The sequence below is a fragment of the Pteronotus mesoamericanus genome, unplaced genomic scaffold (assembly GCF_021234165.1).
Source record: "Pteronotus mesoamericanus isolate MK-2021 breed Mesoamerican mustached bat unplaced genomic scaffold, CSHL_Meso_final scaffold_85, whole genome shotgun sequence".
NCBI lineage: Eukaryota > Metazoa > Chordata > Mammalia > Chiroptera > Mormoopidae > Pteronotus > Pteronotus mesoamericanus.
In genome coordinates this window covers 72,818,288-72,845,604 of record NW_026555329.1, presented here as the reverse complement: position 1 = coordinate 72,845,604, position 27,317 = coordinate 72,818,288, and the positions used below count along the sequence as shown (strand labels likewise).

The 27,317-nt window shown below is 37.3% G+C and overlaps 1 protein-coding gene across 4 annotated transcripts in view; it reads right to left on the bottom strand.

The window, feature by feature from the left end:
* The window catches only part of TRIM24 (tripartite motif containing 24), a 103,435-nt gene that overhangs the window by 10,343 nt on the left and 65,775 nt on the right, over window positions 1–27,317 (bottom strand). For 2 of the 4 annotated variants that reach the window (XM_054564151.1, XM_054564152.1), the window contains exons 7-11: window positions 23,990–24,136; window positions 14,485–14,602; window positions 11,702–11,970; window positions 7,029–7,202; window positions 1,225–1,398 (exon numbers count right to left, since the gene is read on the bottom strand). In XM_054564151.1, coding sequence (XP_054420126.1) covers window positions 1,225–1,398; window positions 7,029–7,202; window positions 11,702–11,970; window positions 14,485–14,602; window positions 23,990–24,136 — 882 coding nt within the window. The remainder of the gene's footprint in view (window positions 1–1,224; window positions 1,399–7,028; window positions 7,203–11,701; window positions 11,971–14,484; window positions 14,603–23,989; window positions 24,137–27,317) is intronic. The other 2 variants (XM_054564153.1, XM_054564154.1) reach the window with 2 other exon arrangements.

Here is a 27,317-nt window from a genome sequence, read left to right as displayed (position 1 = left end):
ATATAACAAATTTACTTCTTGCCTCTGCATCTAGAATAGTGCTAGTTATGAACCATCCTTGGGAGGACTGAGAAAATAGCCACTCAAATCAGTTTCTTGTTCTGTGGTTCAGATGAGGAATCTCGTTGGGAAAGGCTGGTGAACAAAGAGTCACCAGTATCTGAGGACTCTAGAGGAAAAGAGGAGGACAATTTTAATTTCCAGCGTCATCTTTCAGTTGGGGAAGTAGGGAAGTACGCATGGTCATTTATGTTTAATAATTGTTTAGCAATACCTTGGCCAATACTTTTCAGAGTAAAAGAGTACTGAAACGATTGGATTTGATAGATCTTAATGTAAGAAAAGTTATTTATGCTTTAGAGTAATCCTAAAAGCTAACATAAAATAAGAATGGGACAAAAAGTTTTCCTATGTATTACCTATGTGTGAGAAATACATGCACTCTATCCATTTAAAGTATAAACAATTATTTAAAAAATGAAATAACTCTGGTAAGGTTAATGATGCCACTATTAGGAAATATCAGTTGATCTCAGTAACTTAAAAAACTAAATAATGAAAAATGAAAAATTCTTTCACAATCTTACAAGATAGTTCTTAAAGGCTTTTAATGTGTGTGTGTGAGATTACCTAACCTTGGAGGATAATAAAAAAAAAATAAAACAAGTCTCAACTTATGTATGGAGATCTGTCCATAGGATGCTATATTTTCTGCCTTTAGAAAGATTTTTTAATAAGTTATACTAACAAAGTTAGAGTTTAGGGAGTAAATATATTTAATATAAATTAGAGTTGGTTTTGCATTGGTACAATGTAAGAGAAAATGTTTTCACTTCTGTTATTGAACTTGTCTCTGTCTCCGCTGTCTTCACCTCTAGCGTCCCTCTCTCATCTTATTCTTACATCACATTCCAGCAATCTCGCTTTCCAGCACTTCTTTCCCATGCCCTTACTCCCCTGCTTTCCTAACTTAAGATTCCATAATCCATCGCCATACCATCCATTTACAAACACCTTCACCTCCAGTGCCCTGAAGACATTCTGTAGTATGGTCAAGAGTTTACTTTTTTTTCCCCCCCTGCTGTTGTATTTCTAAAGGATATAAGTAACTTCTAAAATAAACATATACAACCTATAATCCAACAAACCCATGGCTTTTACCAAAGGCAAGTTCACATAAAATTTTTAAAATAGATTCTTATTATAAATTTTGTGTATACTTACATCTGGAAGAGAAGGAAGATTATAAGAACCTCCCACTGGTGAGCTCAAATCAATCATAGGTGAACCAAAAGCCTTTCCATCATATCCTGCTGCACTAGTAATGGTGGGACTGGAAGGAGTAGAGGACGTGCTATTGGCAGTTGATGGGGGAGCCTGCCCACTGCTGATCTGCCACTGCAGTAGAAAAGAGGAAAGGTTGTCGATCAGCAATCCTATAACATAAAAGGTCTGCCTAATCCCTTTTCCAGACACACAGCAAAGTAGAAGACACATTTTGCTATTTGAATTCAAATGTAATTTCAATGGAAAGGGGAGAGGACACAGGTATAAGTAACTATTATTAATCCCGTCCAAAAATATATGGCACTAATTTTTACCAGAAGACAACAGTTAATATACAAAGTCTGTCTGGAGTAAGTCCAACCATTGTTAATATAACAAGACTGGTTTGTACAACATTGATGTAATGTGGCAGCCAAGGAGAGTGGACTGGAATGCACATGTGTGAACAAGGACAACTTCACTGTATGAGTCAGTTGGGGCGGTAGACACCGTTGAGTAAGCATGTGTATCATGTCGCCATCACATTCAAAATGACTGAATGAGAAGAGCAATGAATATGCATCAAATTTTGCAATAAGCTTGAACATTCCTCCAGAGAAACTATCTGGATGACTCAGAAGGCCGTAGCTATGGGCAACTGGTGATGGGCAGCTTCATCACAACAATGTGCCAGCTCATGCGCTGCGCCTCATGCAGAGGTTTTTGATGAAACATCAAATCACCCAGGTGACTCAGCCCCCCAACAGCCGAGTTTTGGCACTCTGTGACTTCTGGCTTCTCCCAAAACTAAAGTCACCTTTGAAAGAGAAGAGATTTCAGACTTTCGATAAGATTCAGGAAAATACTACAGGACAGCTGATGGCATTTGGGAGAGCTGTGTGAAGTCCCAAGGTGCCCACTTTGAAGGGGACTGAGGCATTATTATCCTACGTACAATGTTTCTTTTATCTTCAATAAATGCCTCTACTTTTCAAATCACGTGGCTGGACACTTTCTGGACAGGCCTTGTACACCAGAAAATCACAGTATCAATCTTGGAAAGCTTATATATACTGGAACAGAAATATAAACACAGGCATCCAGTACACATACTGGAGAAGAAATATAAATACATTCAAGGTAAAGATGGAGGGCTAAAAACATATTTTCTTCTGTCCCTACCTGATAATATAGTTAAAAGGAATTCTAAAAAGGCACTGACTCATGAAGACAGAAAATAGGAGAAGACAGAAAACACATTTTGGAAGCTAGAGACCAGATGGACAAACAGCAAATTACTTAATTTGATAAAGCTGAAACCTAAGGTGGCAGTGGGGAAAATAGAGAAGCAGAACCCCTAACAGCCTGGCAATCAGAAGCACGAGAGGTGAAGATGGGGCTAGAAAGAGAATGTTATGTTGAGAGTCTGTCTAAAAAGTATTTGACCTCATGTTCCTTTCCTACTCTACCTGTAGCTACCCCAAGATAATAAGGACTTCCTCCACCTACACAGAAAAAGACTGGAAGTCTATCCTCCAAAACAGGTAAAGTAGTGTCTTTAGATTGAAAGGCACCAGACTCAGTTGAGGGGAGAATTGATGAACAGAAAATGAAGATTCAGAAGGTGCACACACAGTGATTGCTGAGCTTCCCGCCCATTCTGCTGATGGCTCTCTGCCTACCTTCCTGCAGAGGGCTTCAACTAGGAGCCAGGCCCTACATTTTAGACAGAAGACAGAAAGGTCCTTAGGGAACTGGATCAGCCTAAGAGGTAAGATCTAAATATGGTGAGACTAGGAATTCTCCCAATAAACACTGATACTTAATACTAGAGTGAAACCTCAATCTTCAAACATTAGGCCCAGATCCAAGCTTTCACATTTTTTTCACTCATTTCTCGTATATGAACAAGTCATTAAGCATCTACAAACATCTGAGGAAACTTTGCCATTTGTTACAGGCTCAGATAAATGTATTAACTAAGCTAACGCTAGGAATGCTTCAGTGTACACAGATGCACCATGCAGCTGTCTACGATCTACATCAAAGCCTATCAAAAAAATAAGAAGGCTTGATGGATGGATGGATGTAGGGATATATACACAATAACTGAGAAGGCATATAAAGCAACTTGTCACCTATACCACTTTCAAGTTGTTGTGTTAGAAAATTTTCAAAATAATATACTGGAGAAAAAAAAAGCAACTAAGAGTTATTTCAAGACTATACAAGGGGAAAAATTCCCAAACGCAATACCATTAATATATGGACTATCTTATATGGAGTGATAGGTCTGAAACATTCCAATTCATATGTTCCACTGGAAAAACTATGTAAAGAAATATGAATGTATTCTTTATTAATATGAATTTCCTATCCACATCCCTGCCCAATGCCCTTTCTTTGGACTCACTTCCTCTGCTCCCTAGAATAATCACAGCTACAGTTGCATGTATAGCCTTCTAGGTTTTTTCTATGTATATGAGATTAAAACAAACAAACATGAAAATGAGATAATACCTCATAAAAATTTAACATGTTTTTTCCCATATACTATACTTAGGTGATCACACACAGATTACTGCATTTTCTTAAAAACTAAAAAGTACTCCTACTGTACAAGTATACTATAAGTAGTTAAAATAATCTTCCAATTAAAACCAATTCTCCACTATATTTTCTCCTGGTTTGTTCATTTATTCATTCATGTTTAGATTTTTGATGCAGGAAACATTCTTGTAGTGTATGTCTATCCATTACAAATAATAAATGGGGAAGAAGAAAAGTAAAATTTGAGTACACAGAATGTGCTAGGTGTTTTAATACATATTAGCATTAAGTGACAGTGCAACTTTACAAAGCACTTATTTTATAGTTGGGGCAAATGAGATTTAAAATAAACTTGCAAAAGCCAAAAAATTAGGAGGAAAATAAATGATGACGAAATAGAGATAGGTAAGAATTTTACATGCATGCAATGTATAAACTTTTAAAATAATATTTTCAAATCATTTGGTTGAAACGAATGTCACAGAATTATGGAACTAGCATCACAGTCTTTATTTCAGTCCTAGCAAAATAAACTGAAATCAATCTACAAATCTTAAGCTGGAAGGACTGTTGACACAGTGCTTGGAGAAGATAAGGCACTGAGAGAACATTTACTTTTTCAAAAATAATGTAATACCTAGAATATATTTTTACCTGAAGACATTAAGAATATAAATATTAAACCTTTGCAGACTTAAAATGTAACCTTAAATAATAAACTTTATCAGATATGTATGTACTCCATATTAAAACCATCACACTGAGTTTGTTTCTAAGAAGTTTCCTTGAAACATTTAAAGACTAACTTATTGTTCTCTTTTGCAGAAAGTGTCCTGTATTTACTAGACTATTTCTGTCTTAGGAAATTTAATGTATTCTCCTAAAAGCTACATACATCACTATTGTAAAACTAATACCTATGACTCACTGATTATTCTGGGTCTTCACTCATATAAAGTGGCTTGATTTCTTTTGTTAATTATGAAGCATAAAGACCCTTTCTCTTAGCTTTGTCTCTGTAGGTCAGTCTGTAATAAATTCTGTAATTCACATTTATATTTAAAAAAAGCTTACGAGGCTTCTGGTCAAGGTGGAGGTGTAGGTGAACATGCTTTGCCTCCTTATGCAATCACAGAAAGAATTACAACTAGACCTCAAAACAAATACCCAGAACCATCAGAAGACTGAGCAGTATGGAAGCCTGACATCCAAGGATTTAAAGAAGCCACATTCATCCAGACGGGTAGGAGGGGCGGAGATGTGGTGCGGCACGGAGAGGCAGTGGCAGAGGAATGGGCGGTCCCCACATTCACCTGTGGTGGATAAAAATCGGAAGGGGTACCTTGGGAGTGAGCGATCCCAGCCCCAGGCCGGACCGCACAGCCCAGAGTTCCACTGCCAGGCGGTTAAATCCCCTTAACTTCTGGCTGTAAAAATCAGTGGGGGTTGGGCAGTATAAGAAACTGCCAGATTTTCAGGAGACTCCACTTAAAGGGCCTGCACAGACTTAGAACGTACAATAGACTCAGCCCCTCTGGGATTCAGCACCAAGGCAACAGCTGGAAAGGCACCAGTCACATATGGGGAGTAAATGACTGGAAACAGGGCAAGTGGTAGGCAAACCTCCAGAAGCCGCAGCAGCAATGGTGGCCCTCTCCGAGCCCCCGCCCCACCCCGCCAAACAAAGACACAATGCAGTGAAGCGGGCAGCCCTGCCCTGGCGATTGCCTAAGCCTTCACCCCACACAATTTACAGGTGCCTCTTATACAACAGGCCATGCTGCTAAGACAGGGAGTCAAAGCAGTTCTACCTAATACAAAGAAGCAAACACAGGGAGGCTGCTAAATATGGCCCAAATGAAAGAAAAGAACAAATCCCCACAAAAAGAACTAAATGAAACAAAGAGCGCCAATCTATCATATGCAGAGTTCAAAACACTGGTGATCAGGATGCTCAAAGAATTCATTGAGTACAGCAACAACAACAAAAAAGTTTCAGGAAGAAATTAAGCTTACACTAAGTGAAATAAAGAAAAATCTGCAGGGAACCCACAGTGGAGGGGTGAAGCCGGGATTCAAGTCAATGAGTTGGGACACAAGGAAGAAATAAGCATTCAAGCAGAATAGCAAGAAGAAAAAAGAATTAAAAAAAATGAAGATAGTATAAGGAGCCTCTGGGACAACTCCAAACGTAGCAAAATAAGAATCATAGGGATGCCAGAAGGAGATGAGGAAGAAGAAGAAACTGAAAACTTACTTGAAAAAATAAGGAAAAAAACCTCCCCTAGTTTGGTGAAGGAAACAGACATCCAAATCCAGGAAGCACAGAGTCCCAAAAAGTTGGACCCAAAGAAGACCACACCAAGACACATCATAATTAAAATGCCAAAGGTTAAAGATACACAGAGAACCTTAAAAGCAGCAAGAGAAAAGCAGAGGTTACCTACAAAGGAGTTCCTATAAGGCTGTTGGCTGATTTCTCAAGAGACTTTGCAGGCAAGGAGGGGACTGGCAAAAAGTACTCGAAGTGATGAAAAGCAAGGACCTACAACCTAGATTACCATATTCTATCCAGCAAAGCTATCATTTAGAATGGAAGGGCAGATAAAGTGCTGCCCAGATAAGGTAAAGCTAAAGGAATTCATCATCACCAAGCCATAATTACATGAAATGTTAAAGGGACTTATTTAAGAAAAAGAAGATCAAAATGGCAACAAATTCACAACTATCAACAACTGAATCTAAAACAAAACAAAACAAAACAAACAAATTAGGCAAACCACCAGAATAGAGAGAATCATAGATATGAAGATCATTTGGAAGCTTATCAGCTGGGAGAGGGGAGGGAGAGAATGGGGTAAAAGGTGCAGGGACTGAGAAGCATAACTGGTAGGTACAAAATAGACAGGGGGGATATTAAGAATAGTATAGGAAATGGAGAAGCCAAATAACTTATATGCATGACCCATGGACAGGAACTACAGGGAGGGGAACTGCTGGAGGGAATGGGGGTACCAGGTGGAGGGGGGCCAAAGGGGAAAAACTGGGACAACTGTAATAGCATAATCAATAAAATGTTTTTAAAAAACTGGAAAAAGTTTTTTAAAAAGCTTGCTTTTGTTCTTTGTAACTGTTACTTATTCTATACATTCAATGTAATTTCAAGGCAGAAAGCACCACAGTAAGCAACAGGCAAATAAGAACATATATACCTGTTTTATGGCTTGTTGAGCCAAGAAAGCCATCTGTAGGGGGTTGGGCTTCATAGCTTGTCGCGGCATACTTTGGGTTGGTGGGTACCTCAGCTGTTGAGGATGGGGAGGAAGAATTGGTCCATTGGGTTTGGGGTTGTGATTTTGAAAATTTATCAAACGTGGAGGGGGTTGCTGAAAAAAAAAAAAAAATTCAGTGGCAATCATCTCCTGAAAGACAAAGTATAGAAAACTCTATTTTTCACCTTTTACAAAAAAACCCAGCAATTCTGCCACAGAGGAATCATTGATTAACACCACAACAAATGTATAGGGGAAGAAGGCAGCCATCTAGAATGTGTAGGTAGAAGCAATTCAAAGAAAAGCTTTATGGAGAGCCTTGGCAGAGGGGGTTCCTGTTGTAAGTAGGTTACACCAAGACCAGGCCTATGCCATGTGGGGAAGCAAGGGAAGCTTGTCTCATTCTTGATGATTACCTTTTGCAGAGAATTACCTTCTTCAACCTCCTAAATAATGTGGTGGTAAAGTAATAATTGCTGACATTTAGCTAGCAGTTATTACATGCCAGATACCGCTTTAAGTTATTTACATGTGTTAACTCATTTAATCTTCACAACAATCCTGGAGGTGTGGAGAATTTAAGTAACTTGTCAAAGAGTAACAAAGATAGTAAGGGACAGAACTGGGACCTGAACTCAAGTACTCTGGCTCCACTCTTAACCAATAAATCATGAATAATAAAAACATTTGAAATTAAATAACATTTAAAAATAAATGAGTTTTTGCTCTCGCTAAGATCAAACTCTATGCCAGGCATTGCGATCAGCATTTTACACGTGTTATCTCATTGTTACCCTCTCTCATTTTACAAATTGGGACACTAAACATTAGAAAGCTTAGACACCTACAAAAAAGCCACACAGCAAGGAAAAGGCAGCAGCACTAAGGCTTTTCTCCCAATCGTTTGCCGTATCATTACCCAAAATATGTTCTGGTGTTTAGCTGGAGGGTTAAGATATTAATTAGAGCTTAGAGGGTGAGTTTCCCTAAAAGAAAATATATTTGAAAGGAAACCCTTCAAGGACAACTTTGGTTGGTTACAGGATAGGGAAAGGGCTGGGAAGGCAAGCTTACTTTGCTCATAAATGCTAGCCCTGTAAATTGAGACCTGTGTTCTAGAGCAAGGTAACCTTATATGCGAGTCTCATCTTGACTATCCAATTCTCTTTATGTTTGGCAACTAACTTTCAGGCTATCCTGTTTATGTTTATGATCAGCACCTCTCAGAGAGGGAACTATTAACTCCCACATACTCACAAGGGGACAATAAATCCGGAATTTATCAAGTTGAAGTAGCAACGCCTTAAACTTTGACACAGTGAAGGCAGTAGCTATAAAGGGTATATAGCTCTGTCTTCTTTTTCCTCACCCATTTTTGGAATGTACTTTCCTTTATTGGGTAACATTGCTTCTTTCTCCCCTCTCTTACAAATTAGTTAGCACTGGGTTTGCCTTCAGTAACTTTCAGGAGTAGCCGGTAATTATAGAACCAATAAAAAATATATTTAAATATCATTTCAAGACCAAGGAAAATTTTGTGGGTGAAGAATACAAAAAAAAAGTTCAAAGAAAAACAGGAAATGTCTAAACTTTAGAGAAGTAAAATGCCTGAATCAGTTAACAACTGTTTTTGATTTTTCTACTAAAGTTTTGCGATTTGAAGGGTTTTATACCATAGAAACACATACACAGAAAAATAGTTGGGGAATTACCATGAAAAACTCCTAAATTTATCTATAATTTTTTAAAAAGTGGAAAAGCACCCAAAATGATCATGAAGGTAGAATAAAGGTAGTTGTAGAAGCTCTGGCTACCCTACTAGATCACACAGATTCACCCTGACTCAGTGAGGAAGAGACGCTGGCTGCCACAGCAGTGCGAGTGCGGGAACGGGTGTTGCCCCTGCGGCCTGGTACGATGGGGGGTGATTTTTTGCCTCTCTTAAATTGTTACAGTCGGTTGAGTTAATTTCTTACAACCCTGTGACAGGGTTGAAAGGCAGCAACTTGAAAGAATTTGATTAGAAACTAGTTATGGGCACTAAAAAAAATATCAAAATCAGTGTTATTTTAATTAAATGGAGTTGATTAATTTGCAAGATACAGAAGGAAGAAAGGGAGGAATAGTGACTGACATATCATTATTATACTCATCTGCATTTTAAGTACCTTCATTATTACAGGTTTTGATTTTATTCTAGGTCAGTAGCTCCCAACTGTGTAAAACCATGAAGGATAGCAGATGTTCTAACATCCATTCACTGTTTAGGGAAATTAATGTGTGTGTGTGTGTGTAAAAATTATTTCCACAGCAGTAAATGTGGCTCAGGATTGAGAAACACTGCTGTGAATCACGTATAAATAATTAACATATGACAATGCTAACAAACTTAGATCTGTCCACTGGAGTATAACAGTACTCTGCATACTGCTAAATAGAGAGAGATGCACAACGTCTATGAAGTTTGTACCACTCAGTCATGTAACTATGTATTCAATTTCTGTATCACCTGGCTCTTTAACCACGCAGAATACATGGTTAATCTTCAGAGGAATAAGAAACAGGGAACTATCATGTAAGTAATTTTTAGAAGCAATCCTTTAAATTTACCTGAACACTATGGACAGATGTAAAATACAACTTGAACATACCTACCAAGCTAGGGGCACACATAAACATCTGTTTTTACAGACAGTCCATTTTCCCGCATGTATAGGCAAATAAACGGGTAGAAAGCTAAGAAAGTAGGTAAGGAAGGCAGTATAAAAATGTATAGAAGAGTGCAAACCGGTAAGTGGAAAACGTATGAGTGAGTGTTTGGCAGAGCAGCTAAAAATGAAAGATGAGAGTGTGAAAGAAGACTCAGGAGTCACTAAGAGTCAAGAGAAAAAGAACAGTGTATGAGGTAATGACCAAAAGATGCAAAAACTATTTCTAAGTGAGAAAAAATGGGTTGTAAAAAAGAGATTGTACATTATATAGATTATGTAGCAGTAAATCTTAGAGAAGAAAAGTAAGATCAAAAGCCAGTTTCTGAGATACACAAGCTAAAGGCTCAGAGGTCACTTCTGTTTCATCATTGCTTATGTAAATAACTATTTATGGGAATGTGACCAAGTCACGTGGTCGCTATTAACTGCCTCAGTTCCCCACTTCTTATTGAAGAAGCAATTTATTCTTTTTCAGGTTAATAAACCATTAAATAAAAATAACTTTACCACCTCTCAGACACTCAAGATAAATATTAATCATGCAAATGCTCAGCATTAGGCACTCAGCAAGTAATTATTTTCTCTCTCCCCTCCTCTTCATGCTTATTTTCAGAATTTTTTTTTTTTGGTACTCTTTGTAGTCTATCTGCAATACATCACTGCAGTGTGCAGAAGTAGTAACAAAATTATTCCTCAATTTTCTTAACAAAATTTCAGCTTTGCCAGTTTCACTCCTGGTATCTAAAGTGTACAATTCTTTTCCCATGGAACACTCACCAAAGACCTCTTAAATTGCTTGTTATTTACTTCCTGTAAAAACCTGGGTTGAAACAAAGTTTGAGAGGAATAATCAATTGGTTATACTAATATTCCCCTGGATTTGACATGCCTTCCTAATCAAATTACTAGAAAGCCATCACCTCAAATACATCACCTCAGGCCTTCAAGGAAGCAATTTAACAAAATCAGGATAGACCTATACCCACAACTTTTTAGGAAGAGTCTTATGAAGACAACTTCAGTGTTTTGTAAAATTGCTACAAAAATACTATTATGCCATTTAATTACTTTTTCATAAAGACCTACATTATACCTTCTTCTCAGTGCTAGTAAAAGGTTTCTCCTCTAATTAACTGGCATGCTTCCTTTTATCAAATAATATAGATATTATTTCTATTTCTTTTTGCTTAGGTTGACAAAAAATTTTCAGTTTTGTTCTCAAGTATGAGAATTCTTAGCCTAGTTCTACACACTCTTATTAAACCTCATACCATTTCATTTGTGTCATTTACTGTAAGTCAATTCAAATCCTTCTCAGAAATAGGAAGAATATAAATTAATAAGTAAATGTAAGTAAAAATAACAGAAAATTTATATTAATTAGACTTTACACTCCTTAGTAAACCTTTATTAAATCTAAGTAAGCCCGCATCTAAAATGAGCAGGATGGTTAAAACTTTTAATCTTAAAAATTGGATTAAAAGTAAACAATATTCCATAATTAGTGAAAAAAAGATGGTTCATGGAATACTTGCTCAGAAATAAAGTTTGAAAAAGGCATATTTTTAATGAACCATATCCCTCTGCCCTCTTCTATTCCATTTTGCTCTAGTTTCTAAGATACGATGTGGTTTTCTAAACACTGCAGCCTCACATTGTCTATAATATTAAGACAATGAAAAGCAGATGAAAATAGATATACTAGCTAAATAAACCATCAGTTCTTTTTTTTGAGAAGAGCTATAAAATCTAAGAGTTAAATCAGGGATCCTCAGTGCAATACATTTTCATAAATTCACATTCTTAAATCACAGATGACGGATGTCTTGGTTATTTAAAGAGCTGCTGAATACAATTGCACTATAATTATCTAAGTTACGACCGGCCTGCTTCCAAATTTACCTGATGAGAGATGGAAGGTTGCTGGATGGGCCCCTGCATTCTAGGGTTTGGTAAACCCACAGGTGCTGGCCTCCGTTGCACCTGTTGCCTCTGAGCCATTACCTGTTGCTGCATATGCTGGAGTCGTAACTGAGCTAGGCTGATCTGTGTTGGAAACTTGGATAACTGGTTTGAAGATAAACCACCTGGTGGCTGTGAATTCTGTTCCACAACAGGATTCTGCTTAGGCATTTGTGGTTGACTCTCTTTATCTTCGATTACTAAAGAACCTAAATTAAAGAGAGAAGGTTAAGTTCTCAAGTTTTTCTGATAGTGAAATACCACATTTTGTAAGGCTACATTCTTGCTAAACTTCCAAACTGCCAAGGAACTTTTTGATCTCAAGAAACCTTTACACTCTTAAAAATAGAATGCTCCAAAGAGCTTTGGTAATGAAGGTTCTATTGAAATTTACCATATTAGAAGCTAAAAATGAGAATTAAAAATTTTTTACTAATTCATTTAAAAGTAATAAACCCCTAATAGCATACTTTTAGGAAAAATAAATTCCCACAAAAACTTAGTGAAGAGTGACATTGTTTCGTATTTTTTGAAAATCTCTTTAAATGTCTGGCTTGATAGCTGAACCCTCATGCCTATTTCTGCATTATTTCTCATAATATTTAGGTTGAAATACATCAAGAAAATTCATCCACATGCAGATATGTAGTTAGAAAAGGGAGTCCTCTTTGGTTCCCTGAAGGAGTCTCAGACTGTATTTTGAGAACTGCTGCAGTATATCAAAACAAAACAAGCAAATCTGACACTGGTTCTAAAAACAATCCCACAAAGTATTTTTGATTCTTTAGTATTAATTGTAATCTCTCAAGTTCCTGACACCTTCACAGTGCATACTATGTCAGTTCTCTGATAGAGAATATATTGAGTGGCTTACATATATGGTTATAGAGTTTAAAGGTGCCTCTAATAAGTCTGATCCAAGAATAAGGCAAGCTTAATTTTTTCAACAGTAGAGATTCAATTAAATGTTTCAATTTACAAAGTATATGCATCCTAAAAAGTATGATTATTGTTAAATGCCTGTGTGTTAGGCACTGTGACAGTAGGTCTATGTATTTCCCTGTTAAATTCCTTCTTACAGATGAGGGCTCTAAGGTTCAGAGGGATTGAACAAATCACCAAGTCACCAAAACATTTAACTGAATATTCATATCAGTATTTTCCCCTTGCACTATGAAATATGCTTCTCGGAAGCCAGGGATAAGTAAGTTTGGGAAACTTGTCTCCTTAGAAGATTTAAAATGTAAATTTCATTGTAAATGACAATTTACAGAGCTATAAAAGATAGGTCTGAGAAGTCCTACAGTAAAGGATATTTAACTTTATTATATCAGAGTTTCACAAACTCTTCACAAACAGGAGATGCTATTTTTATTGTTTCTGCTGATGCTGACTTACCTAAAACCATATCCATTTGTGTGTGCACAGTTACACATATATTCTTGTTTTTACCTATACCTGCATCTATACTGTAAGTGATATGCTTATTAGTAGATACATCTCTACACAGATGACTACGTGTATGGATATATAACTTGTGACAGGTTCTCTGTACAGCTGAATGTGGTTTGGTAAGATGGGAAAGGGTTAAGAGATAGTCACTTGGGCACATGCCTCGTTATTAAGATGCTTCTTTTTTGTAATGCAGGCGAGAGAGTGCGTGATTCCAGTAGCCTGCTATGAATCAATATTAACACATGGCTGCATGTATTTCTAAACTGAACTGCATGGTCACCTTGTCATTTTTTTCTTTAATGAGCCACACCATCACCATTCTTTTTGTTCTTCCCTTGTACGGATGAGCTTCACGTAAGCCTATTTCTTCCTTTCCTGGTGTGTTCTGAGGGTACTGGCTCTCTTTCCTGCCCTTTCTTCCTTTCTTATCTGGAATCTAGCTTCAGAATGAGAGAGCAACCATCTTTGATGATTTTGAAACAAAGTTAATGAGCCCAAATGCTGTCATCAAAGAGAGTATTTGCATTTGAAGAATGTGTAGAGAATTTTTAAATTTCTGTTTCTATAATTTCCTTGTGAGAAATCAAGAAAGGAGGGAACAAAATGAAGTCTTTTTTTTCTAGCAAATAATGTAACCGGAAAGCTAAAATAATAACTTCCTGCTGAACTGCCCACAAGGATGTTTGGGCTCCTAATGTTCCTTTGTGATAATTCTCTGTATTCGAATATTTAAAGTTTGGGCACTTTTCTGTATGCATGTTCCACTTCCATTAGGAAATTAAAATATATATTATTATTACATAAGAGACAAAAGAAAAAAAAAAGTTTCCCCTAGCAAGATAAAGCAAATAAAACATTAGATGTTTGATGACTGCGTTTAAAAAGTAAGCCAGCGATAGAATGAGAAATACTATTTTATTAGAAAATATTCTAAATATCAAAAATCCTGTATCAATGACAGTCACAAGTCAAGAGTTTTATCTACCCATTCTGATAAAAAGTTCAAGAAAGATTCTATGACAGAGAGAACTCCTTAGTCCTGAGTCAACAGAGGATGTTCATATCATCCATATATTTACATGTTTATATTCATGCATGTGTCACATTATACACACATATTAATACAATAGTAGTGAAAATTCCATGTCTTTAAAACAAAGTAACAAAAACACTTTGGGGGTGGAAGGACATACATTTTCAATAACATATCATAATCATTAAGAGTTCCAGAAACAAAAGCACTTTAGAAAATGTACATAATGACCTACCTAAATTGATAATATTTTGAGCCCAGAAACTAGGATCACAGTGAAATTGGATGGTATTATTGGTCACTGGGGAAGCATCACACCTTGCTCGAAGAAGGTGTCGTAAGCGGTATGTAATCTAGAAAAAAGGAGACAATTAAACATCAGTATCTTTATCAGGCAAATAATTTATTATGCTCCTAGTAAATACACACACAAGTCTTTTGTATGTATGCCAACACAAACAACAAAATATAAATTATAAAAAGCAGACATAACAGTTTTCTTTCCAAAAAACATCAAAAATTTTGACGTATATGCCCTGGCTGGTGTGGCTCAGTGGACTGAATGCTGGTATGCGAACCAGAGTCGCGGTTCGATTCCCAGTCGGGGCGCATGCCTAGGTTGTGGTCCAGGTTCCCGGTGGGGGGGCGCATGGGAAGCAACCACACACTGATGTTTCTCTCCCTCTTTCTCCTTCCCTTCTCCTCTATAAATAAATAAATAAAATATTTAAAAATTTGAGGTATAACTCAGTTGGCTATGCTATTGAATACAAAACTAAAAGTATCTTAAAGTGATAGGTTAAAGTTGGTTTTTTTAATTAATAAAACTTCACAGAAGAACCAACTATTTGTAAAATAAAAAATTAACACCTTTTGCTTTTATTTATTTTCCTTATTCCTTTAAAGGATTCAGAATTTAGATTAGGTGGCTAATGAGTTAAAGAAAAGACAAATTGATCTCTGCTCAGGAAATGTAAAGACAGCCTGTAACTGGGCCCACTAGTTACTGGCATGGTTCTCCTTGCTCCTCCTATACTTTGAGCTTCTTGGCATCAACCTCCTCCCATCCCACCCACATGTAGTCCTCAGTGAATACTTGGGTCATTCTCCCTCAGTCCTTGAAGAGTTAGCTCCTAGTTCACGATCACCATCTTTGCCATTACTCCTACCCAATTAACTAGACAATCCTTCCTCATAGCTTGCTTCCTCTCTGCATTGATAGGTTTGCTCCCACGAACCCTGAAGGGCCCATAAGGCCTTTGCTTTTACAACTTTTCCCTGTCCTTTCAACTTCACATTACCATTATGACCCCGACCCTCTTACCCTCAGTTCCTTCTGACACAGCTGGAACCCCAGAGTGAATCACCGTAACCATTTCCTTGCAGATACCCTCAACACCCCTTTCTCTCACATACCCAATAATCACACTAATCCCTTCCCTTTCTTCAACCTCTTCCCCACGTAAAACAAAACTTACTTAAGCTCAGTCTTTAAGGTTGACTGGCTGTCACATGATGTTTCTCTGGTCCCTCACCTTTCCTACTCTCCTAAATGACTGTTTCAAACCTCCTTTTCTCTTTTCAGCTCTCCAGGAGGTGCTCCCCAATTCTCAATCTTGGCTGATGACCATTCTTACTATTTCCCAAAGAGAACAGGAACCACCAGGGACCTTCCACAAACATGCACCACCTATCAATATCAGTGTTTCCTTTTATTACAATGAATTAAATGGCCAAGTTTCCAGCTAAAGCCAATTCTTCCATTTGTGTGATAGCACTCAGCCCCTTGGCTACTCACAGACATTTCTCAGCGATTTTCTTCCCTTTCCTGTATCACTAAGCTTTCCATTTTACTAGATCACATGCAGCAGCATATAATCATGCTTTAACTTTTCCCAACTCAAAACAAAACTCTAGGCTCCTTTTCTCCTCCATCAACTGCCCCCTTTTACTGCTTTTACACCACAACTCTTCAAAAGACTCATCTATGTTAATTGCCGCCCATTCCCCTTCCCTTGCTCTATTCTGAAACCCTCCCTTCCGGCTGTCAGCAGCTTTTCACACACACACCTAGGTGGTCACTTGACTCTCATGGGGATGGCTTCCTTGGCATGGATTCTAGCACACTACAATCACACAGTTTTCCTCTTATTTCACTAGCTGCTGCTTTGGGGGCCACAGAGAATAGGTCTGGGTTACAAAGCACCATCTCAGTCTTCATTATTGGTTCTTCCTCATCTCCATTACTGTATACACTGGATTCCCATTTCACTCAGATTGAAAACCAAAGTCCTTGCCTGGCTTTCTATTACTCCTCTGATTTGACTTGTCCTCCTTGGCTCATTCACTTGGCTCCAGCTCCTCAGGCCCCCTCGGTGTCCACATCACAAAAACTCCCACCTCTGTCTTTGCACTGGCTGTGTGCTCTGCCAGATGTGCATGGCTTGCTTTCTCACTTGTTTCATGTTTTTGTTCAAGTATCACCCTCTTTAGATAGACTTCCCTATCTAAAATTACAAAGCCTACCCCAATGCTCCCAGACTCCTCCCTTAATTTACTTTTCTCTGTAGTTTTTAATACGATGTAATTAATAGTTTAGATATTTTACTTATTTTGGTATTGCCTCTCTCTCTTCACTAAAATGCAACTCCTTGAGGGCAGAGTTTCATTTTGGTTTCTGTTCCCTAAGTACTTAGAATGCTGCCTGTTAGACAGCAGTTATTCAATAAATAAATACATTTGCTTCAATTGCTACATTATCTCAAACAGCTATAACAAATTCTATCCTGAGTAAAAAACGAACTTATTTTGGGACTACCACAATGTTTAGGAAACAGCATGCAGTAAAATGTTCTTTTCTTTAAACTTTTCTTCCTTTCATTTTTTTGCATCCTCTAATAATTCTCATAATGAAACATGCTCATCATAATACGCTAACCAAAAGAATTATTTCAAGAACTTTATTTTGTAAATATCCTCATATTTCATTTTCTAAAACTTAATCATTTAGTTTGAAATAGTTTAAAAATTGTAGAAAAGTGAAAGGAACACCTCACCCAGCCTTCCTAACTGTTACTATATTAGCACATCTGTTCTAGCTGCTCCTGTGCATATACACTGTTACTGCTAGTCTTTTTTCTGAACCTTTTCATAGCAAGCTACAGACATGAGGTTGTCTCCCTTCAACACTCCAGTGAGTATATCCTAAAACAAAGATCCTCTAACACCAGCAAATTCCAAATTTAGCAAGCAAGTTTCTCACAACGCTATCCTATCCTCATTCAAATGCCCAGTGTCCCAACATGTCTCCAACAAGGAATACAGATTGCATTTAGTTGCCATCTCTTTTCAGTTCCTTAATATTTCCCTGTCATTCATGTCCCCATTGGCTTTAAAGATTTCAGGTCTTACGTTCTGCAGGGTATGATCTTCAACCTGGGTCTGAGTGGTACTTTCTCTTGATCGGACTTAGGAAAGCATTGTCAGAAATACCATAAAATTGATAATGTGCATTTCTCAGTGCATCACACCAAGAAGCTCAGGGTGTCAATTTGTTCCACCGCTGCTGATACCAATCTCCATTACCTGGCAATTTTGCTGCCCAGTCTCTTCACATTAAATTCACCACTTTCTCCCTCTGTAACTGATTGATATTTTGCAAAACTGATTAGTATTTAGGATTACACTAAAACCCTTTTCCTCATCAATCTTCTACCCACAGTAGTGGCCATGGATAACTCCTGGAAGGATTACCTCTGTGACAGTGACCGAATGTGCTTCTCTATGTCCACTATTTTTCCTACATTTATTAATTTACATTCTGACAAACTTTTCTATCAGTTACTTGTTTATGTCATCATGGTTTCATATGTTCCTACTTAATTCAATGGGTTGTGATCCATTATTATGGTTATTTAGTGTGAGCCTCAAATTGGTTGCTTTGTCCAGAAAGAGCCCTTTTAGGCTGGATCCTGGTCCTTTCTATATGTCCCCATAATTTCTCTGGTAAAAGGTGTTCTGGGTATATTTTATATTTTTCTTCACTTTTTCTTCACTGAATTTAGAAATGAAGATCTGGAAGGACAGTGGACTCACTGCTATTGGGGTGAAACACACACATGTATACCCATATATACATAAACATCTAGAACTATTTCCAGGTCTCAGTGTATATGTATAAAAGTCCTCAATTCATACTTATATCTGTAATTCCAATCCAACACACCTTGGACTATTTCTAGCCTTGTTTCTTTGTCTTTTTAGATACCATAATTTGCAATGTATAATGTACACTTTTTGCCCAAATTTTTAGGGGAAATGTAAGGATGCACATTACACGTGGGTAGTACAATTCTGTACCTATGTGTTTTTAATTCTTTTATTTATGCTTATGTGTTAAAAGTGTAACTCTAGAAAGTAATACCGATATCCATATGCAAAATAATACCCTGGAACATGGTAATTGGTTTTGTTCCTAAATATAAATAAATAATTGAACTAAAAAATTAAAATGAGAGATTTTTCTCCTGAAAGTCTGGGCCAAAAACATGGGTGCGCATTATACATGGGAGCACTTTAAGCATGGCAAAAATACAGTATCTTTTTTAGTAGCAAAAATCTTAGCTGACATTATCCTCAACATATTTACTGATTTCCTCAACCCATTCACTTATTTGCTTAATGTAACCAAAATCCAAAAGATTTCGGCTTACCCCTACCACTTCATATCTCTGGCTGCTAGCCTCATGTGATCCCCCAACCCCTTTCCTACCCCGAGTCCTCAGTCACCTTGCTGATGAGTCCATGACAGGAAGGAAAGATGACCATTTTTTTCCTCAAGAAGGAAATATTTTTTCCCTTCTTTAGAGAAATATGCTGACTTAGCACTTTGAGTATCTTATGATTTTTAGTGTGGAAATTGATGATGTAAGCTCTCTTACCAATAAAAAATGATTAAATCATAAATGTGAATACCTCCTTAAAAGGAAATCAGCTTTAATTAAAGGGAACTTAAAGGTAAATCACCTGGACATAAACACTTATTTTTGTCCTTGAGATACTATGCTGTAAATCTCTTTTGCTGATGAGAAGCTACAAGACACAGAATTTACTTACAATTCAGATAGCTAGTGTCTATTTGCTAACTTAGTTGTGGCAAGGCTTAAAAGAAATGTGAAACTTAGCCAAATTCTGCTCCTTAAGTAAAATTTTTTTTCTGCTGTATTTTACTGCTAGTCACTGTAAAAATGAGAGCTCTAGTTGTCAAATTACTTTTATTACCCATTTAAAATGTTAAACATTATACTTTCCAAACTCCTCAGGCATTTTTTTTTCATTTTTATTGAATTTATTGGGGTGACCGACACTACTTAACAAAAGTATACAGCTTTCAGGTGCATAATTCCACAACACATCACCTGGATGCTGTACTGTATGTTCACTGCCCCAAGTCAAGTCTCCTTCCATCAGATGCATATTTTAATTAATTCTGAGAAATCATAAAACCTGACTAGTATAGAAGATAAATAATGGCCATTAAATATACTTACTAGTCCCTTCAGGTATATCTAAACTTAAATGAACTCAGGTTTCACACTGTAAACATAGCTGCTGTTCAAAAAGTAAAAAAAAAAAAAAAAAAAAAAAATTTAGTATGAAAGATGTCAAAACAGCTTTTGAGATGGCAGTGCTGTGATGTCCTCTTTCTATTAAAGTTAAAATAAAGTTAAAGAAATTTGGTGTTTCTAAGTTTGCAGCCCTGTAAAAAATTAAAGTTTTGCTATACCTACAGATCTGATAGGAGATGTTACCTGGTACCTTATTATTATTATTATTTTACCACAATCTCTTATTGAGTTCCTATACATCAGGCACTGGGTAACATAAAATTCTTAACTTTAGAAGTATAATCTAAGGAGATTCAGAGAAAAATATATCTGTAATAATAGATTAAAAATCAGTTTATAGTATGATGCACATATGTACAAGAGCTCTGTAAACAGAGAAGGGGAACCTAACCCAGTTTTGGTCATTGATGGCTGGAGAAAGGAAAGGAACATGAACCTAAGGTGAACCAGAGAGTCATTAAAAAAATATGCATTACTTATTCAGGAGAAAGAAAAGGAATTCTAAGAAAGGGTACCAAAGGCCCAGGCAAGACAGCCTTATATGTTCTGAGGATTAGAAGCAAGGAATTGGCAATGAGACATTGAGGAAACATCAAGGTCTTTGAAGATCAATTAGATAAGAGGATGGGGAAAAATGGAACAAAAGGATTGTAGAATTCCTTTTTACTACTTAAACCTTAATAGTTTCCTAATCAGCCCTGGCTGGTGTGACTCAGTGGACTGAGTGCTGGCTTTTGAACTGAAGCGTTGCCGGTTCAATTCCCAGTCAAGGCACATGCCTGGGTTGCAGGCCAGGTCCCTGCTGGGGGTCGTGAGGAAGGCAACCACATGCTGGTGTTTCTCTCCCTTTCTCCCTCCCTTCCCCTCTCTCTAAAGATAAATTAATTAAAAAAAAAAAGTTTCCTAATCAATAGTATAAAAATATTACTGTTAATAAAAATAATGACTGTTTTATTATCCTGGTCTTTCCTCTGTCAATATTTCTTACCTTCTTTCTAATTGTAAATAAATAATAAATAATGTGATAAATAATATAAGAATAACAAAATCCTAAGGAAATACTGTGAAAATATTTTAAAATGTATTTAAAACTGGACTTATGAAAGGATTACACTATTCCAATGGGTTTGGTCTTTTACCAAATATAGTTCCATTAGCAAAAAGATGAACTAAAAATTGCAAACCAAGATAAATATTTCAGGCCAACAAAGCATTTTTTAAAAATCCTCACCTAAGGATATGTTTATTGGTATTAGAGAGAGAGGAAGGGAGAGAAAGGGAGTTAGGAAGAGAGGAGGGGGAGGAAAGAGAAACATCAGCTGGTTGCTCCCATGTGTGCTCTGACCAGGACGGACCCACAACCTTCTGGTGTACTGGACAACACTCCAATCAACTGAGCCACGCAGCCAGAGGGTTTTTTTTTTTTGTTTTTTGTTTTTAAAATGCATGTAAAAGCAATCATTCAAAGGATAACCTGAGTAAACATGGCTATATTTATAACGCATAAAAACTCTAAAGAACAGTGTTGTATGCTATAGTGATTTTCAAAATTTCTGAGACTAGAAATCCTTCTAAATGTGTAAAATAACATTTAAAGGATAACCTGGGCAAACATATCTATATTTACAAAGTATAAGAACTCCTAAGAACAGATTGTATAATATAGTGATTTTCAAATTCTGATATTGAAAATTCTTCAAAATGTTTAAAAATAATCATAAGCCTCAACTCTGCATGCATTACAGGCAACTTGCATCCTCTTCTAAAGAGGCATTAAGATCAATGATTTACTCAAATAGTAATCTTGTAATATTGGTTCTGGATGAGCCTCTGTTCCTATTTTCCTCCTCTAAATAGCATAAAAGACAATCTTCTATTTTAAAATTTTGGTGCAGATTTATTAATCCTCCCTTCTATTTCTATTATTTTCTCCATATCATAATCCCAAATTTATAGAAATTAGAGAAACAAAATTTTATACTGATAAGAAGATTGACTGAATATCTTTATCTGTCCTTTGATTCTAAATGATAGCTTTGCCAGGTAGAGCAATCTTGGTTGTAGGTCCTTGTTTTTCATCACTTTGAATACTCCTTGCCAATCCCTTCTAGCTTGCAAAGTTTCTTTTGGGAAATAAGCTTATGGGAACTCCTTCACCTTCCTCTTGCAGCTTTTAAGAGTCTTTGTCTTTAACCGTTGGCATTTTAATTATGTTGTGTCTTGGAGGGGGCCTCTTTGGGTTTATCTTGTTTTGGACTCTGTGCTTCTGGACTTGTATGTTTATTTCCTTCACCAGCTTAGGGAAGTTTTTTGTCATTTTTTTTTTTTTTGAATAGGTTTACAATTTCTTGCTCTCTTCTCTCTCCAGCACCTCTATAATGCAAATGTTGGTATGCTTGAAGTTATCCCAGAGGCTCCTTATGCTATCTTCATTCTTTTGGATTCTTTTTTTATTCTTGGTATTCTGATTGGTTGTTTTTTGCTTCCTTATATTCCAAATCGCTGATTTGATTCTTGGCTTCATTCACTTTACTGTGGATTCCTTTTAAGTTGGTCTTTATTTTAATTAGTGTATCCTGTGTTTCTGACTGGATCTTTCTTACGCTGCTGAGGTTCTCATTGAGTTCCTTGAGCATCCTTATATCCAGTGTTTTGAACTTTGCATCTGATAGATTGCTTTTCTCTCTTTCGTTTAGTTCTTTTTCTGGAGTTTTGATCTGTTCTTTCATTTGGGCCATGTTTCTTTGCCTCATTTTGGCAGCCTCCCTGTGTTTGTTTCTATGTATTAAGTAGAGTTGCTACACCTCACAGGCTTGGTAGTGTGGCCTAATGTAGTAGGTGTCCTGTAGGGTCCAGTGGCACAGCCTCCCCTGCTATCCAAACTAGGTACTACGGGTGTACCCACTGTGTGGGCTGTGTATACCCTCCTGTTGTAGTTGAGGCTTGACTGTTGTTGGCATATCAAAAGTCAGTCACTGCTTATGTTCTGTCTGGTCACACAGTATAAGCTATAATGCAATCTGCAGATAAGTGCTACTTGTGCTGGGCTTGGTGGTGCTCAGATGAGACCAAACTGTGAGCTAAGGCCAGCTGCTGCTAGTGCCAGGCCTGAGGTAACTTAGCAAACGGTACAGGGCTCACTGAAGCCAGCTGCTGCTTGCTTGAGAGAATTTAGGAAAACCTCAAGCATGGGCCAAGACAAGCACTTCATATGGAAAAGTCACTGGAATGAGCTTGGGTGGGCCCAAAAGTTGGGTGGAGCAGGGCCTGAGGGAACACTGCGGGGGGGTAGGGGGAGTCAAACAGTGTGAGCCAGGTTGATGGAGTCTCAGATATAGCGCCCACCTCCCAGCTCTGTGGTTCTGTGGCGGGAGGGCTCAGAAAAAGAACAGTGGCCTCTTCCAGCTCTTCTGGAAGAAGATGCGTCTAGGTGAAAGGTGCCTCCTCAGCTCTTGCCCTGATATCTGACAATTCGGTTTCTCTCCATGTGTCTCTGGTGCCTTTCAATCTGCTGCCTCCGTGCTGGAGCTCAGAGGGAGTGAGTCTGAGTAAGTCTGTGCGTGGGCCCCTTAAGTGGACCTGTCAGGGGGCCCGGTAGTTTCTGTCTGCTACAGCCTCAATCCCTGCTGGTTTTTTATCACCAGAAGACAGAGCGTCTCTTCTTCATGACACTGGAACGCTGGGCTGGAGGGTCTGATGTGGGGCTGGGATCCTTCGCCCCTGAGATATCCCTCCCGATTTTTATCGGCCAAATGTGGGTGTGGGACCAGCCTGTTCGGTGTCTCTGCCCTTCCTACCAGTCTTGATGTAGTTTTAATTCTGTAGTTGTAGGACTTCCATTTGGCTCAATTTCTGACAGTTCTTAATGACGGCTGTTCTATATTTTACTTGTAATTTTGATGTGGTTGTACAAGGAGGTGAGCCGTGTTCACCTAACCAACCATCTTGACCAGAAATACCACCTCTGCATTTTTTCAGTTAAAATTAGAAATAGGTAAAAGGCGTGCAAGCACAGACCAATGATCATTTCTGGCATATTAAGCATTTCAGTAATTCCATTGTTTCTCTTTGTATTTTGATGGTATATTAAATGTTACATTTGGTCTATCTTACCAGCCGCTTGCTATAAAGTAAGGCTGTACTGCTGCCACTGGAAACTGCCCATTTAGAAAAATGCATGACATGTTCCAACTGTTTAGAAAGTCCAGCCACTTCCTGTTGTTGTTGCATAAGTTTCATGCGGTGGTCTTTTGCAAGGCTCTGAAAAGAAGGCAATAATTTAAAATTAGTTCTGCCTCAAATGTATTCATTTTTCTTTTTAAAGATTTTAATTAATTAATTAATTGATTTTTTTTTTTTAGAGAGGGTAAAGGAGGGAGAAAAAGAGGGAAACATCAGTGTGTGGTTGCCTTTCAAGTGCCCGCCACCGGAGACCTGGTTGATGGGCAACGCAGGCATGTGCCCAGACTAAGCATCAAACTGGCAACCCTTTGGTTTGCAGGTGAGCACTCAATCCACTGAGCCATATCAGCCAGGGCTAAAATGTATTTTAATGGTCATTTTTCAGATTACCAAATTAGAAATGACCACCACCTCTAAAAAATGGAAAATACTTGCAATGTTTCCCCCTTCACTATAAAGAATTGGTTTTACTGCGGCACAATGCTGTGACCCAGATACTACCGAGAGCCGTGGCTGCCGCCACCACAGCCACCACTACCGCTGCCACTGCATCCACAGCCCCCATCCCCTGCCCTCAGTCTGCCTTTATACATTCTGGGACGCAGGTTTCTGTTCGTGCACCTTCCCATACCCAAAAGAAGCAAAAACTGTAGATTAGCTATAATACAGTAGATGCCTGTTACATTCAATGCCCAAAATAAAATAGATGCTTCCCCTGCACCGCCCCCCCCCCCAATCTAGTCAAGTTACCAGATCACACGATTTACTCAGTGACATGATTTCATCTTTTGGGCATTCTAGTCCTGATTGCAACCAGTGTGTGCCTAGTCATGCCATATGGCAGATAACATGTATGTTTTGGATGTGGTGAAAAAGATTGTTTTTGTTGAGTGAGAATTACTTGAAAACCCATGACACAGTGACTGATGGCGTCAATGCACTCTCAGAAAAACTACATAAAAGCAGATTTACCTTTCTCTAAGGGAAGTACACAAGGAAGAACACAGGGTAATAAACAGTGAAGAGCATTGAACTTGAGTTATTTTAAAGGTCCCTATCCAAAAATCTCCTTCACTGGCAAGGAAAGGGGAAGAGAATAGGGCTTTCCACTGGTTTCGGGAAAAAAAAAGTTTAAAAATAAAATCGCTACATTTCAATATGGACTTATAGTCTCAATAAAAAGTGAACCTACATCCTAGCCACAGTCAGTCTGAAATGTGGAAAAGAGACATTTAAGGGAGTTAAAGGAATAACGGCAGTGACTGTCCATGGCTTTCCCACATCTAATTTAAAGTTCAGAGATAACTCACTAGGCTGGTTCTGACCTCTGCAAAAACTGTTTGTTTGAACACATTCTAGAAAGAATAGAAATTCTGTGTACTCTTAATTAGGTTGCAAATTAAGAATCAAAAGGTCTAGTTTCTTGGTCTTCCCTAATAACAACTACATGGGCTGATTTCTCTTGGGTCCTACATAAAATTGACTACATTTATTTACCTTAAAGGAGGGTTCTGAGAACCAGGAGAATAGGTATGAAGACTATAGGCACATTTAAAAGGTGTTGTAAAAATTGTAAGCTGGTGAAGTTGATTAAAAATAATACTGATGACCAAGTTCATTCCTAGAGATTGGAAATTTGGTTATTTTTGTTTTTTATCTTAATTAAAAAAAAACCGTGATGAAAATATTTTATTTAACATTGATCCCTTACAATAAATTATGTAGAAAATACAAAAATCTGCAAGTGATCCTGATTTACAGTGAAGTCTGGAAATACCCACAGCCAGTACTAATCTCTGAGAAAGCAATCTGAAATCATTTTTTATTTTAAGCAGAGCTTTGAAAACTCTTAAAACTGTTTAAATCCTTCTACTTAAAAAAAGGAAATCACAGAACCTTGAAAAAATAGTTACTGTAAATGGGGTCTGATTCCTCCTTGTCAGAATACTTCTTCATTAAATGACTGTTTCAAAAAAAACAAGCAATTATTTTAGTCTTTGTTTTTGGTATGGTTGATAAACCATGGAAGTGGTCACGATTTTGCAGGAGGGACAGAACTTTCTAGCAAAGAACTTATAATTTTGTCAACTATAAAGATGTTGGACTAAATTATTTCTAATTTTTTTTTAAATTCTCAAACATTACATTTCTTTTACTCTTTTCTCATTCTTTTTATTTATTAATTGATTTTTTGGGAGAGAAGACAGAGGAGAAGAAAGAGAGGGAGAGAGGAAAAGAGGGAGAGAGAGAGAAACATCAATTTGTCGTTCCACTTACTGATGTGTTCATTGGTTGATTCCTGTATGAGCCCCGGTAGGATATTGAACCTGCAATCTTGGTGTAACAGAATGAAGCTCTAATGAACTGAGCTAATCTGGCCAGGGCTCTTTTCTCATTCTAAATTGCTTCTTTACTGTGAATTCCTTCAGCATCAATATACTAAAAGAATTCTAAAATATTATGCAATTAATATGTTAATGTACCATGAGGAAGTTGTAACCTCATTATTATTTGAAGTCAAACACTGACTTCGAATCTTGACTATTAGATGTGTAAAAACAGCTGATGAAGATAGTAATATTTTTCTTATCTGCAGTGGGAAACAACTATTCAAAATGCTCTGAGCATTTCTCCCTAAATGTATATATTTGACAACTAAATAAAGCTAACTTAGTGTATAAGTATCGTTCTAAAACTTTTTCTCAATTCTATTCGATCCCTGTGGTGATGCAAAATTGTCACTTCAATGACTCTCTAAAATGATTCATTTCGTCAACATTTACAGAACTCCTCCTGCAAGCAAGGCATTATGTTTGGCACTAGGAAGTAAACAATAAGAACAGAGACATTCTTAGTGGGAGCATCTCCCTACTTGCTAGATGGGATGCCACCTGATTCAAGAATTGCTTAATAAAGCCAATAAGATCTTCAAATTTACTTGGTCGAGTTTTTGTTAACATTTCACAAAAAGATTTCTAATATTTCGGTTATCTACACTTGCCGTATGAAGTATGTCAAAAGCTCAGAAAATGCTTAAATTCTCTCACTCAGAATTATTGTATTTGGAAATTTACTGAAACAGAATAAAGAATTACAATCTATAAAACATCATATCATTTGGTTTAAAAAAATTATTACTGGATATACCAGAGCAAATGTCTTTTCTATTCTTTCCATAAATAGTCTAACCTCATAGAATGCTGTTAAGATAGTTCTTTGCTAAACAGCACCCATTCATATTTGCCCTCAGTTAAACTTT